The following is an 11,862-nucleotide window of genomic DNA, read 5'->3' on the forward strand; positions in this document are numbered from 1 at the left end:
TTTTGGAAAGCACAAACTTCTGTAACGGGTCGTGCTCATCAAGTCTGTTAATAAAAGAGATCCAGATCCCGTCCGGCCTGCTGCTGTGGGCCTCCAGGCGCTGGCCTGGCCCCCGCGTCCGAGGCCGCAGCGGGCGGGGCGCCCCTGGGACCCGATCTCTACGGCAGGCTAGGGGGGCCTCGGGCGCGATCGCGCAGCGGGGGGCTCCCTCCGCTTGTACCAAAGCAGATCACACACCTTTATTATCCTCAAAATGTAACAAACGGGGTAAGAAATCCCGCCCTCCCCCTCCCCCCCCCCCGCCCTTCCCCGCAGTCCGAGGGAAGCGTTTTAAAAAGCCCCGCAGTCAGGCCAGGAGTCCGCCGGGCGCGGCCCGCGGCGCCGGGCGCCCCCTCTATACGGCTGTAGTCCTCCCGAACAAAGGGATGGAGACCGGCAGGCGCCAGGCCCCGTGCTCCAGGGGCTCGCGGCCGCCGAGCTCCGAGTCGGTCCAGCTGGGGAAGACGCGGCGGCCGCGGTCGGGCTGCAGGCAGAGCGCAGGGCAGGGCGCGGCGGGCCGCGGCGCGCTGGGCAGGTGCAGCGCCGAGCTGTAGCCCCGGTCCAGGAAGAGCGGCTTGTAGCTGGGCGGCTGCTCCTGCTTCTCGGCGCTGTCGCGGCGGCTCAGGAAGGGCGTGACGATCTTGCGGTAGAGGCCGCGCGTGTCGGTGAGCACCTCGCTGTAGGGCGGCGGCGGCTCGGCCATCAGCACCGCCTCTTCGTAGCACGGCGGCTTGGACATGTCCGACTCGGCTGCGGGGCGGGAGGCGGCCGGGCGCGGTGAGGCCGGGGCGCCCCCGGCCCGCGCCCGCCCCCCCCCCCCGCCCCGGGCCGGCGTGCGTGCTTACCTTGGCGCGGGTAGCTCCAGGGCCGGGGCGGCACGGAGAGGTGCGGCGGCGGCGGCGGCGGGTGCGGCAGCGCGTGGTGGTGCGGGTGCGCGTGCGCGTGCGCCGGCGCGGGCCCGTGGTGCAGCAGCGGGTGCGCGTGCGCGTGCGCGTGCGGCGGCGCCTCCAGGCGGCCGCGGTGCGGCGGCGGCGGCGGCGGCGCCAGGCCCGGGGGGCTCCCGGCCAGGCTGCCCTCCAGCTCCAGGGGCTCCAGCTCCAGGGCGCGCAGGTGCTGCTCGCGCAGCCGCTCCTCCTGGCGCCGCTTGAGGCGGCGGCGCAGGAAGCTGCAGAAGCAGCAGAGCAGGACGATGAGCCCCCAGATGAGCCAGAAGCCGGCGAAGCACGTGAGGAACGTGTAGGTGCCCTGGGACATCACCATGGCGGCGGCGCGGGCGGCGGCGCTCGGCGGCTTCACTGGACGCTGCGCTCCCCGTCGGCGTGGCCCCGGGCCCGCGCCCCGCTCCCGGGCGCCGCCGAAGTCACTCGGGGACCCGAGGCCGGGGGCTGCCTGCGGCGGGGTTGCGGACGCGCGCGGGCCGGCGGGGGGCAGCTGCGGCGCCCGCTCCTTCCCATGGCGCCGGCCGGCCGGCGCGGGCGGCCTCACCCGGGGCCGCGGGCGACCTGCGGGGCGGACACCGTGAGGGCAGGGCGGGCCGCGGCCCCGAAGACCCTCCCTCCCGGCCCGCGCGGCCCCGGGGTGGGGGGGAACCCCGCGCTCCCCGCAGGCCCGGTGACGTCACCGACGGTGATGACGTCACGCCCGGAGGTTTCCCCGGGCAGGGCTTCCCCCGCTCCGCCGCCCGGGCCCCGCGCGGGCCGGCAGGGGGCGCGCCAAGGCCGGGCTCCGCCGCCGAGCCCGGGGACCCCGGGGCCCCGGCCCCCTGCCCCGGGGCAGCCCCGCGGGGCTCCCCTCCCCACCCTGATCCCGTCCCCTCTACAGCGGGAAGGAATACTGCCTGCAGCTCGGGTCTGCCCGGCCCCTCACTCCCCGCCATCCCAGCTCCCCCTGAGAGAGGGCAGGAAGGCGCTGACAGCGCAGAGGGTGGCAGGGCGGCAGGTGACGGTCACCACCCCCGGAGCGCAGGGGAGCCTTCCTTGGATGCCCTCTGCCAGGAGCCTGAACACACACACGCGCACACATGCACACCCTGTGCGCACACACATGCACACCCGTGCGCGCACATGCACACGCGTGCACATGCACACCCGTGTGCACACACATGCTCACACGCGCATGCACCTGCACACATGGGCATGCACACACACACACACACACACACACTCTTTGGGTTTCCTGGTGGGTCCTACGTCACAGATGAGGGGCCGGGTCGCGATCAGCTGTGTCACGTGAACCCAGGACTGGCCACGGAGCCCGACCCGAGTGCTGCTACTTGAACCTTTTGGGGTCTCTTCCAGGAGCTCCAGCCCCGCCCCCCGTTCCTGGAATACCCCCGCGTGCAGGCACTAGCCCCGGTGCGGCCCGCAGCCGGCCCGAGCCCCCGGCTGGGAGGACACCAGGCCAGCCACCACCCAGCCTCTCCCCAGATGGCTTCTGTCTGCCTTCCCTGGCTGCCTCCAGCCATGTGCCACTCGGTGCCCGTGCCAGTCCTTCTTCCCTGGGCCTGCGTTCCAGAACAGACAATGGCAGAACAATGGCTCTGCCCGCCCCCTCGACAGCCCCCCCCCCACGAGGCTGCCATGGCGACGGAGCCCAGATAAAAACACGACGCTGCCAGTCACCGGGAGTTAATTAAATCTGTTCTCCTGTTCCCAGAGCCCTCAGGAACAGGAATGTTTGGAGAAAGCCAGTGCTAACTAGGGTCCCCCAGTTCACAGGGCAGAAAGGCACTTCTGAGAAATAGGTCAGGGTCCAGGCATGGTGACCTGGCTCACTGGATGGCGGGCCCAGCTCGCTGGGGAGGAGGGCCCAGCTCGCAGGAGGATGGAGTCCCAGGGCCAGGAGTCTGGGACTATAATAAGATTTCATCTCTAAGGCTTAAATAAAGGACATACATGCCAGGCACTGGTGGCTCACGCCTGTCGTCCTAGCTACTCAGGAGGCTGAGAGCTGAGGATCACAGTTCAAAGCCAGCCTGGGCAGGAAAGACTGTGAGACTCCTATCTCCAATAAACCACCTGAAAACCAGAAGTGGTGCTGTAGCTCAAGGGGTAGAGCGCTCACCTTGGGCTGAAGAGCTGAGGGACAGTGCCCAGGCCCAGAGTTCAAGCCCCACGACCGACAAAAAAAAAAAAAAAAAAGGATGTACACATGCCACGTGCTGGTGGCTTACTCCTATGATCTTAGCCACTCAGGAAGCAAGATTCCATGCAGAATCTTCTAGATTGGCAATGCCACCTTGTTTGTGGTGGTTGTGTCCATTTGACAAATGAGAAGCTCAGAGAGGGAAATGATTTGCACCTGGTCACGTGGTTCATTGGAGAAAGGTTAAGCTGGCATGGAGACCGTAGGGCCCCGTTCCCTCCCCTCTGGGAGCGGCTGGATGTGTGGTTGAAGAGCTTGGCATCTGTGGGCACTTGGTATTTGTTGGCAGCTCTGCAGGCACTGGGAAGCCTGGCCAGCGAGCAGCCAAAATACACTCCTTTTCCTTCCTGTTCCTTCCCATTAAGTCTTTAGGGTGCCTGGCTTCTAGCCCACCACAAGATGTCCGGGACGGAATGATAGGCCCTGGCTAAGAGCCCGGTCTGTGCCCTGAAGGTGCACAGCTCAGGCAGGCTGGCCAGTGAGCGAGACAAGGTGGGCCACACGGGCAAATCTGCTGGGTGCTGTTCACCCCTCGGTGGGTAGGTAAGAACCGTCCCACTAAACAGACTGGGCAACTGGGCAGGAGAAACTAAGCAGAGGTCTTATAAGCTGAGCTGACCCTGGGACCCAAGCCTGGCTCTGACACCTAGTGGTCTGATGCTAAACTTTTTCCTCCTAGGCCTACAGCTGTGCCCTCTACCCCCCCCCCCCGGGGGGGCTGGAGTCTCATCTGAGACAGACTCTGGCTGCTCAGTACATCCAGCCCATCCTAGCTGCTCACTACCTAAGCATGGAGAGATTCAGACTTTTCCAAGCCGCCCCAGAGCCTGGCCGTTGCATGGCCCCTTGCCTCTGGGCGTACTATGGGGCTCATTGGGGAAGCCATCCGACTTGCACCCCCGACCCCCCTGCCCCCACCTTCCAGACAAGGCATCAAGCCCCCGCTGCCTGTCCAGCTCCACTGTGAAGACCCATGCCCTTCACACAGACTCGGCCGCCATCTTGGTCTTGTTTGGCTGCTTCTCTTTGAACAGCCCTTAGGATGCCATCTTGATTTGTATGTAATGCTTTTGGCTTATGGCTTTACCTATGTGGCTCAGGGCGTGCTCACCAGCAGCACAGCAGGGAGTGGAAGTGAGACTCCCCCAGGCTGCCTCAGTTTCCCCATCTGACCAGGTGAAGACGCCCAGCCCATGCACAGGGCGTGGTGACAAGCAATGTGGCGATGGGCGGTCCTAGCACAGTTCCTGTCTAGGGGTGGATACCAGAGAGCCCAGTCTTAGGAAGCAGGTGAGCATCCTTCCCATGTGGTACATGAGAATCCCTGGCTCCAAGAGAATGAGACCCAATGGCCACAGGATCCCTGTGCTCTAGAGCCGGACTGCATCGCTGTGGGCACCTTACGCACTGCTCTTCAGTCCCAGAGATCTGCTGCTCTGGGGGCCTGGAGCCCAGCAATGAGCCTGCTGCTCCCATCCTCAGTGCGCAGCCAGGACATCTGTGTCCCAGCTTCCTGTGAGTGCCTTGCCCTGGCCTTGGATCCCATGCCAGGACTCTGGGTCCCCCCCCCCCCTCCACCTTCCTGCTTTTCTTCTCCTTCAGCTTCTGCTGAACCCACAGCACCTCTACCTCTCCTGCCTCTCGGACGGTCCTGCCCTTAACACGGTTAAGGGTGGAGCCTCACAAAGCCCCACTTCTAGCATTTGGGTCCCTAGGTCTGGGGCGAGGCCCACAGTTTACATTTCTAACAAACTTCCAGCAGATGCTGAGCTGGATGATCTAGGATGTGACCCTCACGCCCTTGCCTCCCTGATCATTTCCTGGCTGTCAGTCCTGAGCGACCCCAGGGCTGTGTAAGAACAAAGCCCAGTGATTTCAGAGTGTTTAGCCCTGGCCTGTGTCTGACAGCGGAGGGTAGAGGAGCCCTGGTCAGCTGGCACACCGTAGCTCAAAAGCCACTTGTTGGAGAAGCGGCTGGAGGTGTCCAGTTATCGGTTTGGTCTTTTAGCTGCACGAGAGAGGACACCTCAGGAGCTGGGTCTGCATCTAGTTCATTCCTGAGTAAGTAATGTCGGCCATTCACCAAAATATCACTGAGCAAGGAGCCATCATCCAGCTCTCGACCCTCACCGGGTGGATTAGAAGCAAACCGAGAGCCCACACATCTATGAATAAAAGGAAAAGATGACGTGGAGAGAGGAAATCCCAGGGCCCGGCCTGCAGGGGCTCTGAGTGACAGGATGGAGCTTCGGGTTGTCAGAGCAGAGGGGTGTAGTGTGGTGTGTAGGGGGAGGGCAGGCTGGAGGAGGAAGGTGCTGGCACTGTCCCGCATGCCTGGCACGTCTCTAGCCTCTGCAGTGAACACCCAGCAAGCAGATGCTGTCATCCACTCTGGGGCGAGGATGCAGGCTCTACAAGGAAGTGGGCCAGGTCAGGCGTGTGGAGTCTGGTGGTTATGAAGCAAAGTCCACTGTCTTGGCAGGACAGACATTTCTGGGAGGTGCTAGTGGCCGTTCCGTACCTTTCCCACAGCGCAACAGATGAGCAGGCCAGAGGGAGGTGACAGGACTTGTCTCTACTCCTAAAACCAGCCAGGTGCAGAGCTGCAACAACCTCACTTCCAGTAAGGCCCTGATCGGCTTGGCCCCTGTCCTGTTGGGAGCATCTCCTGACCTGACCCTGACCCCCTGCCTAACAGTCTAGAGCTTGGGATCTGCCAACAAGAGGCTGGCCCGGGGACTGGCCAGCAGAAACGCCTGACAGGCTGCCCTTGGGTCTCAGAGCTCTGGTCTTCCTAAGGGGGATGATATTCAAAACCAGCCTCTTCCCCTAAAACCTCATTCCTGGGCCTCTGACCCTCACCAAGTGTGGGAATATTGCCTCACTCATTTGCTGAGGTAGAACAACAGAATACAGTGGAGAGGCCTTGGGTCCAAATCGCAGGGTTGCTAGCTGAGCCAGGAGACCCATACCAGAGGTAAAGTTTCTTCCCCAGAAGACCTGCCTGGTAGTGCCAAGGGGGAAGTACCACCACTGAGCCTGCTGTACAGAGCAGCCTGCGACCAGCCGAACGCCAGCATCCTGCAGCTACGGAGCCTCCCGTGAGCAGCCTGCCCGCGGCCGCTCCTGTGCTCAGTCTTGGCTCTGCCCTCGCTCTGTGACCACCAATCTCAGGCTCGGGACCCTCTGCCTACGTGCAGCTCATGGATGTGTTTTGCTAGCCCAGCAACCTCTTTTTTTCAATATTCTGATCGGCTGCCAATAGGCGAAACCAGCCCAATTTTACATAAAGGTCTAGCTCATCTAAAAAAGATAATGAAAAGGACAATCTGGTTGTACCAAGTCTCACACAGTGGCATCCATTAGAGCTAAGCTGCTCCCAGCCCCCCCCTCTTATTGATTTCCACTTCCCCCTCCCCCCCCAAATAAAAACCATTTGAATAGCTAACCTCTGAGCTAGACTGGGCACCCCCAGAGCCCATCCACTGTCTGTCTCATTGTCTTGGTCCATCTTTGCTGCCTTCTGCCAGCTGAGAAGTCTACAGGACCTGTGTGCAACGGACTAGGGGGTTCTCAGAGGGGCTGAGCAACACCCCCGTGCATGGTCTCAGCCAGAGAGAGAAAATGGAGGGAGGAAGTCAGGCAGCACAGCAAAGACACAGTCATAATAGACATATATATATATATATATATATATATATATATATATATATATGGATATATATATGGATGATATGTATGGATATATATGGATATATGGATGGATGGATATATATGGGTATATATATGGGGTATATATGGATGGATATACATATGCATGTGCACACACACACACACACACATACACACACACACACACACACAGGTCTGAGATAGCAAGAATCCGGCTGACTTGGATGGATGAAGGGAAGCTACACTAAGGCTTAAAAGACCAACAGGACATGGCGGTGTATTCAGGGCTGCCCTCTGCAAGGCTCCGGGGTTCTTTTCTGCCCGGGGTCACATGCAGCGGGGCCTTTTGCCAACCACTTGTGGTTGTTTGACCTTGGGCAAATCACTTTCACCTCCCTGAGCCTCACAGTCGTCCCCCCCCCTCTACAATGGAGGGGGGGGGGAAGGAGGTAATAAACTTACCTTACACAACTGCTGCAAGAACGCTCCATGCGGGGTCCCCACACAGAGCCCCACCCCACACCCCTGCCTGCGGGAGCCCCATCCCTGCCCCCAGGGCCCCCCTCCCCTGTCCCCCCCCCCCCAGGACGGGTCCGGTGGACGGAAGGGGAGCCCGGAGCGGCGGCATCTGCTGAGTCAGGCTCGGGCAGAGTTGACCAGGGGGCCATTTCTGTCTCCAGCACGCTGTCCTCGGATGGGGGGGGGTGGGGGGTCGTTTCCTCCGCCCCCAGAGGCCCAGCCCCGGCCCGCACAGTCGGCGCATTGTGCGCCGAGGAGAAAGGGGCGCTTGTGGCCGGGACAATGGGCCGGGTCGCTCCCACGCGGCCCGGGTCAGCCGTGTCCTCCGGCCCCACTCGGCCTGTTTCCCCGCCCCGGGGTGGGGTGGGGTGCGGCGGGGTCCCCCCCCCACACCTCCCCGGCCTCCTCTCCCCCCCCCCCCCCGCACACCCCCTCCCCGCCCTCCGCCGCCTCCACGATCGCGGCCGCCCCGGGGCGCCCCGCGGCGCGCGCGCGCGGCCACGTGGGAGCCGGCTCGCGCCCCCGGAGCCGCCCGTCCCCGCCCGTCCCCGCCACCCACCCCCCGCGGCGGGCCGGGGAGGGGGAGGGCGCCCCCCCCGGCGCCCCGCACCGCCTCCCGCCCCCCTCCCCGCGTGGGTGGGGGCGGCCGCCGCCGCGTTGCCGGGGGAGCGCAACCCCGTTGCCGTGGCAACCGTTTCCAAGCGAACCGGTGGCGGCTCGCGCACCGGCTCGGGCTCCGCGGAGCCCGGGCGCCCGCTCGGCCCTCCCTCCCGCCCTCCCTCCGTCCTCCCCCCCCCCACCCCGGCCCCGCGACCCCGGGGTCCCGCCGCAGGGCCCGGCCCGGCCCCTCCGACCCTCTCCCGCCCGGACCCGCCCGGCCCGCGGCCGCCGAGGTACTCACGGGCCCCGGCATCCTCCGCGAGCTCGGCTTCCGGCCTCGGGGCGGGCGGCCCGGCGCACGGACACCTCCTTCCCTCCTCCCCCGCGGCCGGAGGGAGGCGGCGGCGGCGGCGGCGGCCCCGGGAGCAGACGGCGGCGGCGGCGGCGGCGAGAGCCGCTCGGAGCGCTGGGCTGGAGGCGCGGGGCGCGCGCACGGGCGCGTTCACGGCGCGTGCCGGGGCGGCGTGCGCGCGCGCGCCCGTCCCCCCCCCCCCCCCCCGCCACGCGCCGCGGGGAGCGCACGCCGCCGGGAGGGAGGGGTCGGAAACCCCGCACTCCCCCCCCCCCCGCGCCCCGGCCACGCCCAGCCCCGGGGGAGCGTGGGGGGGACCCCAGTGCACCCCCATCCCCACTCGCCCGTGTCCCCGCGGGTGAGCGCCCACCGGCCTGCCAAGGCAGAGAGGCACGGGAGGGCCCACGGGGGGGGGGGCTGAGCCCATCCTCCCAAGGGAGCAGGGGTGACCCCCCCCCAGGGCCCCACCCTGAGGTCATCTCAGGGAGCCCCTTGGTTGCGACCTTTGAACTGAGTTCTGTTTCCATACCAAGCCTCCCCCCCTCCCCCGCAGTTTTAGGGGTGATTGCGGGGACACCCCCCTCCCCACACCAGCAATGTGTGCGGGGTACCCTGGCTTGCCAGACACACGGAACCCTAAAATCAATGAGATTGAGCCCACAGGGCCTGGCTGGCCGGCCCCGAGCTCGGGTCGCCGTTTGAGGGGAGACAGCTTTAGGCCTGGGAACCTGCCCTTTTCCATACTTCCCATTCTTCATACTCAGGCAAAGGGGGCAGGGGTCCCTCAAATGGTGTCAGGGGTGGCCTCACACCACTCCAGTCTTCTGTTCCACCGTCCCAAGAGAGCACCTTCCCTTTCCCAGTCATTCCAGCAAAACCCCAAACCAACCAAGATTTAAACCCACAGATGATTGTTCCTAGACTCGCTTGACCAAAGGGCACATGAGTCTACCAACCCCACAGCTGCGGAATCCGGGATAGGTCCCAAGTGGACACGGAGTATCCGTTCTCTCTCCTTTGGGGACTGGCACGCACTTGGCACAGGGGTGGATCACTGCCCCTGTGTGTGTTGTCATCATGGGCCACTAAGCCCACGTTCCCTGCCACCTTAATGTGCACTGGGCCCAGGGACCCTCCTTGGGTTTGGAGTTAGGATTCAGAATGCCAAGAGAATGCCAGGCGCCAGTGGCTCACACCTGTAATCCCAGCTACTCAGGAGACTGGGAACTGAGGATTGCAGTCTGGAGCCAGCCTGGGCAGGAAAGTCCACGAGACACTTGTCTCCAGTTTACCAGGAAAAAGCCAGAAGTAGAAATGTGTGGCTCAAGTGGTAGAGCGCCAGCTTTGGGTAAAAAAGCTAAGGGACAGCGCTCAGGCCCTGAGTTCCAACCACACAGAGACAGAGGGACAGAGAAAACACAAGACACAAATGGCCAGATCATCTCATTTAACATCTCTAGGCCTTTTTTGTCTGAACTCCTTGACATCATCTTTGTCTTATTGCAATGCTGGGGTGTCAAAGTTAGGGCCTCCTACATCCTAGACAAGCTTGGGGCTACATTTCCCCAGGCCTTTTATGTCCTTTTAACACCAAGTTAACTATGATGCTACACTGTCCTCGCATGGGCGTGTGGAGTGTGTATAAATGGGCCGTAAATCCAGCACCATCGAAACCATATGGAGAGGAAGGAAGGGAAGGAAGGAAGGAAGGAAGGAAGGAAGGAAACTTGGGAGGCTTTTGTAGATGCTGGGAAAGAAATCTCCACACAACCAGTCAGGACTTCCCCATCTGCAGATGAAGCCTTGTACCCTAAACATGGCTTCTAGAGCACACCTTTTTTTTTTCTTTTTGTACTACCTCTGTCCCTCCCTCATAGCAGCCCCGCCCCTTCAGACTCACCTGCCTGGCACTTCTGATTTACTTTTTTTTGGTCAATTGTGGGGCTTGAACTCTGGGCCTGAGCACTGTCTCTGAGCTCTTCAGCTCAAGGCAAGCGCTCTACCACTTGAGCCACAGCGCCACTTCTGGTTTTCTGGTGGTTCATTGGAGAGAAGAGTCTCAGGGATGTTCCTGGCTTTGAACCGTGATCCTCAGATCTCAGCCTCCTGAGTAGCTAGGATGACAGGTGTGAGCCACTGGTGCCCAGCTGTCTCTGCTTGTTGTTCCCCAACCCTCAGTCCCAACACCCTGGGATCTTCTGTGCCAAAGTGGGGATCACATTGAGTGACACCTGGTCTTGATGCCTACCATGCTGAGCTGGGGCCCCCAGCTCCATCTGGGTCCTCAAACCCCACCACAGAGCCGGTTCGGGGGAGCTTAAGAGAAGGAGGCTTATTTGGGAGGTGAATTTTGGAAGTTCATCTGCTGGGAATTAAGGTGAACTTTGCCGGGTGGCTCACACCTGTAGTCCTAGCCACTCAGGAGGCGGAGATCTGAGGACTGTGGTTCAAAGCCAGCCTGAGCAGGAAACTCTGTGAGACTCTTTATCTCCAATGAACCATCAGAAGTGGTGCCTCAGTTTCCAACCTCATGCTTGGATCCCTTTTTTTTTTTTTTTTTGTCGGTCGTGGGGCTTGAACTCTGGGCCTGGGCGCTGTCCCTCAGCTCTTCAGCTCAAAGCGAGCGCTCTACCACTTGAGCTACAGCGCCACTTTCGGTTTTCTGGTGGTTTTATTGGAGATAGGAGTCTCACGGTCTCTCCTGCCCGGGCTGGCTTGGAACCGCGATCCTCAGATCTCAGCCTCCTGAGTAGCTAGGATTACAGGCGTGAGCCACCAGTGCCCGGCTGCTTGGATCCCTTTCTACCCTGTGCTGGCCACTTGCCCCTACAAGTCCTTCTGGGTCCCCCATGTCCCTACTGCCTTCAAGTTGATGGAAGAGGCCATGAGCACATCACACACCAAGAGGCCTCTGATGGTGTTGGGCACCTGCTGGTTGTTCTTAAAATAGCTGCTCAGCTTGGAACCCAACACCCACTCTCCCCGGCAGCTAAGACTCACCTAGGAACTCGGGGGGGGGGGGGGGGCTCAATGGATTCTCATAGAATTCCCACACCCATCTTCCTAGACACAGGGAAAGGCTTCTCTGAAGCCAGCTCGACAAGCCTCCAGACTGGGACTTGAACCACCAACTGCAGAGCTCACACCCTGCATTCCTGGCCCACATGCAAGCACACACATTTGTGGTGGCTGGGGGGGGGGCGGACATTCTGTTCTGCATGTGCTGATCCTGGAACTTGAATTCAGGGCCTGAGCACCCTTTCTTAGTGATTTTTCTTTTTTTGCTCCACGTGAGTGCTCTGGCACCTGAGCTACAGCTCAACATCTGGCTGGCTGGTGGTTAACTGGAGATAAGTCTCATGGCCTTTCCGGCCCCGTCTGGGTTTGAACTGCAATCCTCGGATCTTAGCCTCCTGGGTAACTAGGATTACAGGTGTGAGCCACTGGCGCCCAAAGAAGGAGATATTGGTGGAATTATTGGAAGACTCAGTAATGAGTTTTACAGCATGAGACAAATTTGTGATCATATAGCTTTT

The 11,862-nt window shown here is 61.9% G+C and overlaps 1 protein-coding gene across 1 annotated transcript; it reads right to left on the bottom strand.

The window, feature by feature from the left end:
- Nucleotides 1–216: 216 nt before the first annotated feature.
- Nucleotides 217–8,383, bottom strand: Prr7 (proline rich 7, synaptic). The gene is made up of 3 exons (XM_070036434.1): nt 8,276–8,383; nt 885–1,541; nt 217–789 (listed from the first exon to the last, which is right to left on the bottom strand). The coding sequence occupies exons 2-3, from the start codon at nt 1,297–1,299 to the stop codon at nt 395–397; spliced, it is 810 nt and encodes a 269-aa protein (XP_069892535.1). The 5' UTR covers nt 1,300–1,541; nt 8,276–8,383; the 3' UTR covers nt 217–394.
- Nucleotides 8,384–11,862: the final 3,479 nt, after the last annotated feature.

This window comes from Dipodomys merriami, unplaced genomic scaffold (genome assembly GCF_024711535.1).
Source record: "Dipodomys merriami isolate MVZ:Mamm:240054 unplaced genomic scaffold, mDipMer1.0.p SCAF_271, whole genome shotgun sequence".
Taxonomy (NCBI): Eukaryota; Metazoa; Chordata; class Mammalia; order Rodentia; family Heteromyidae; genus Dipodomys; species Dipodomys merriami.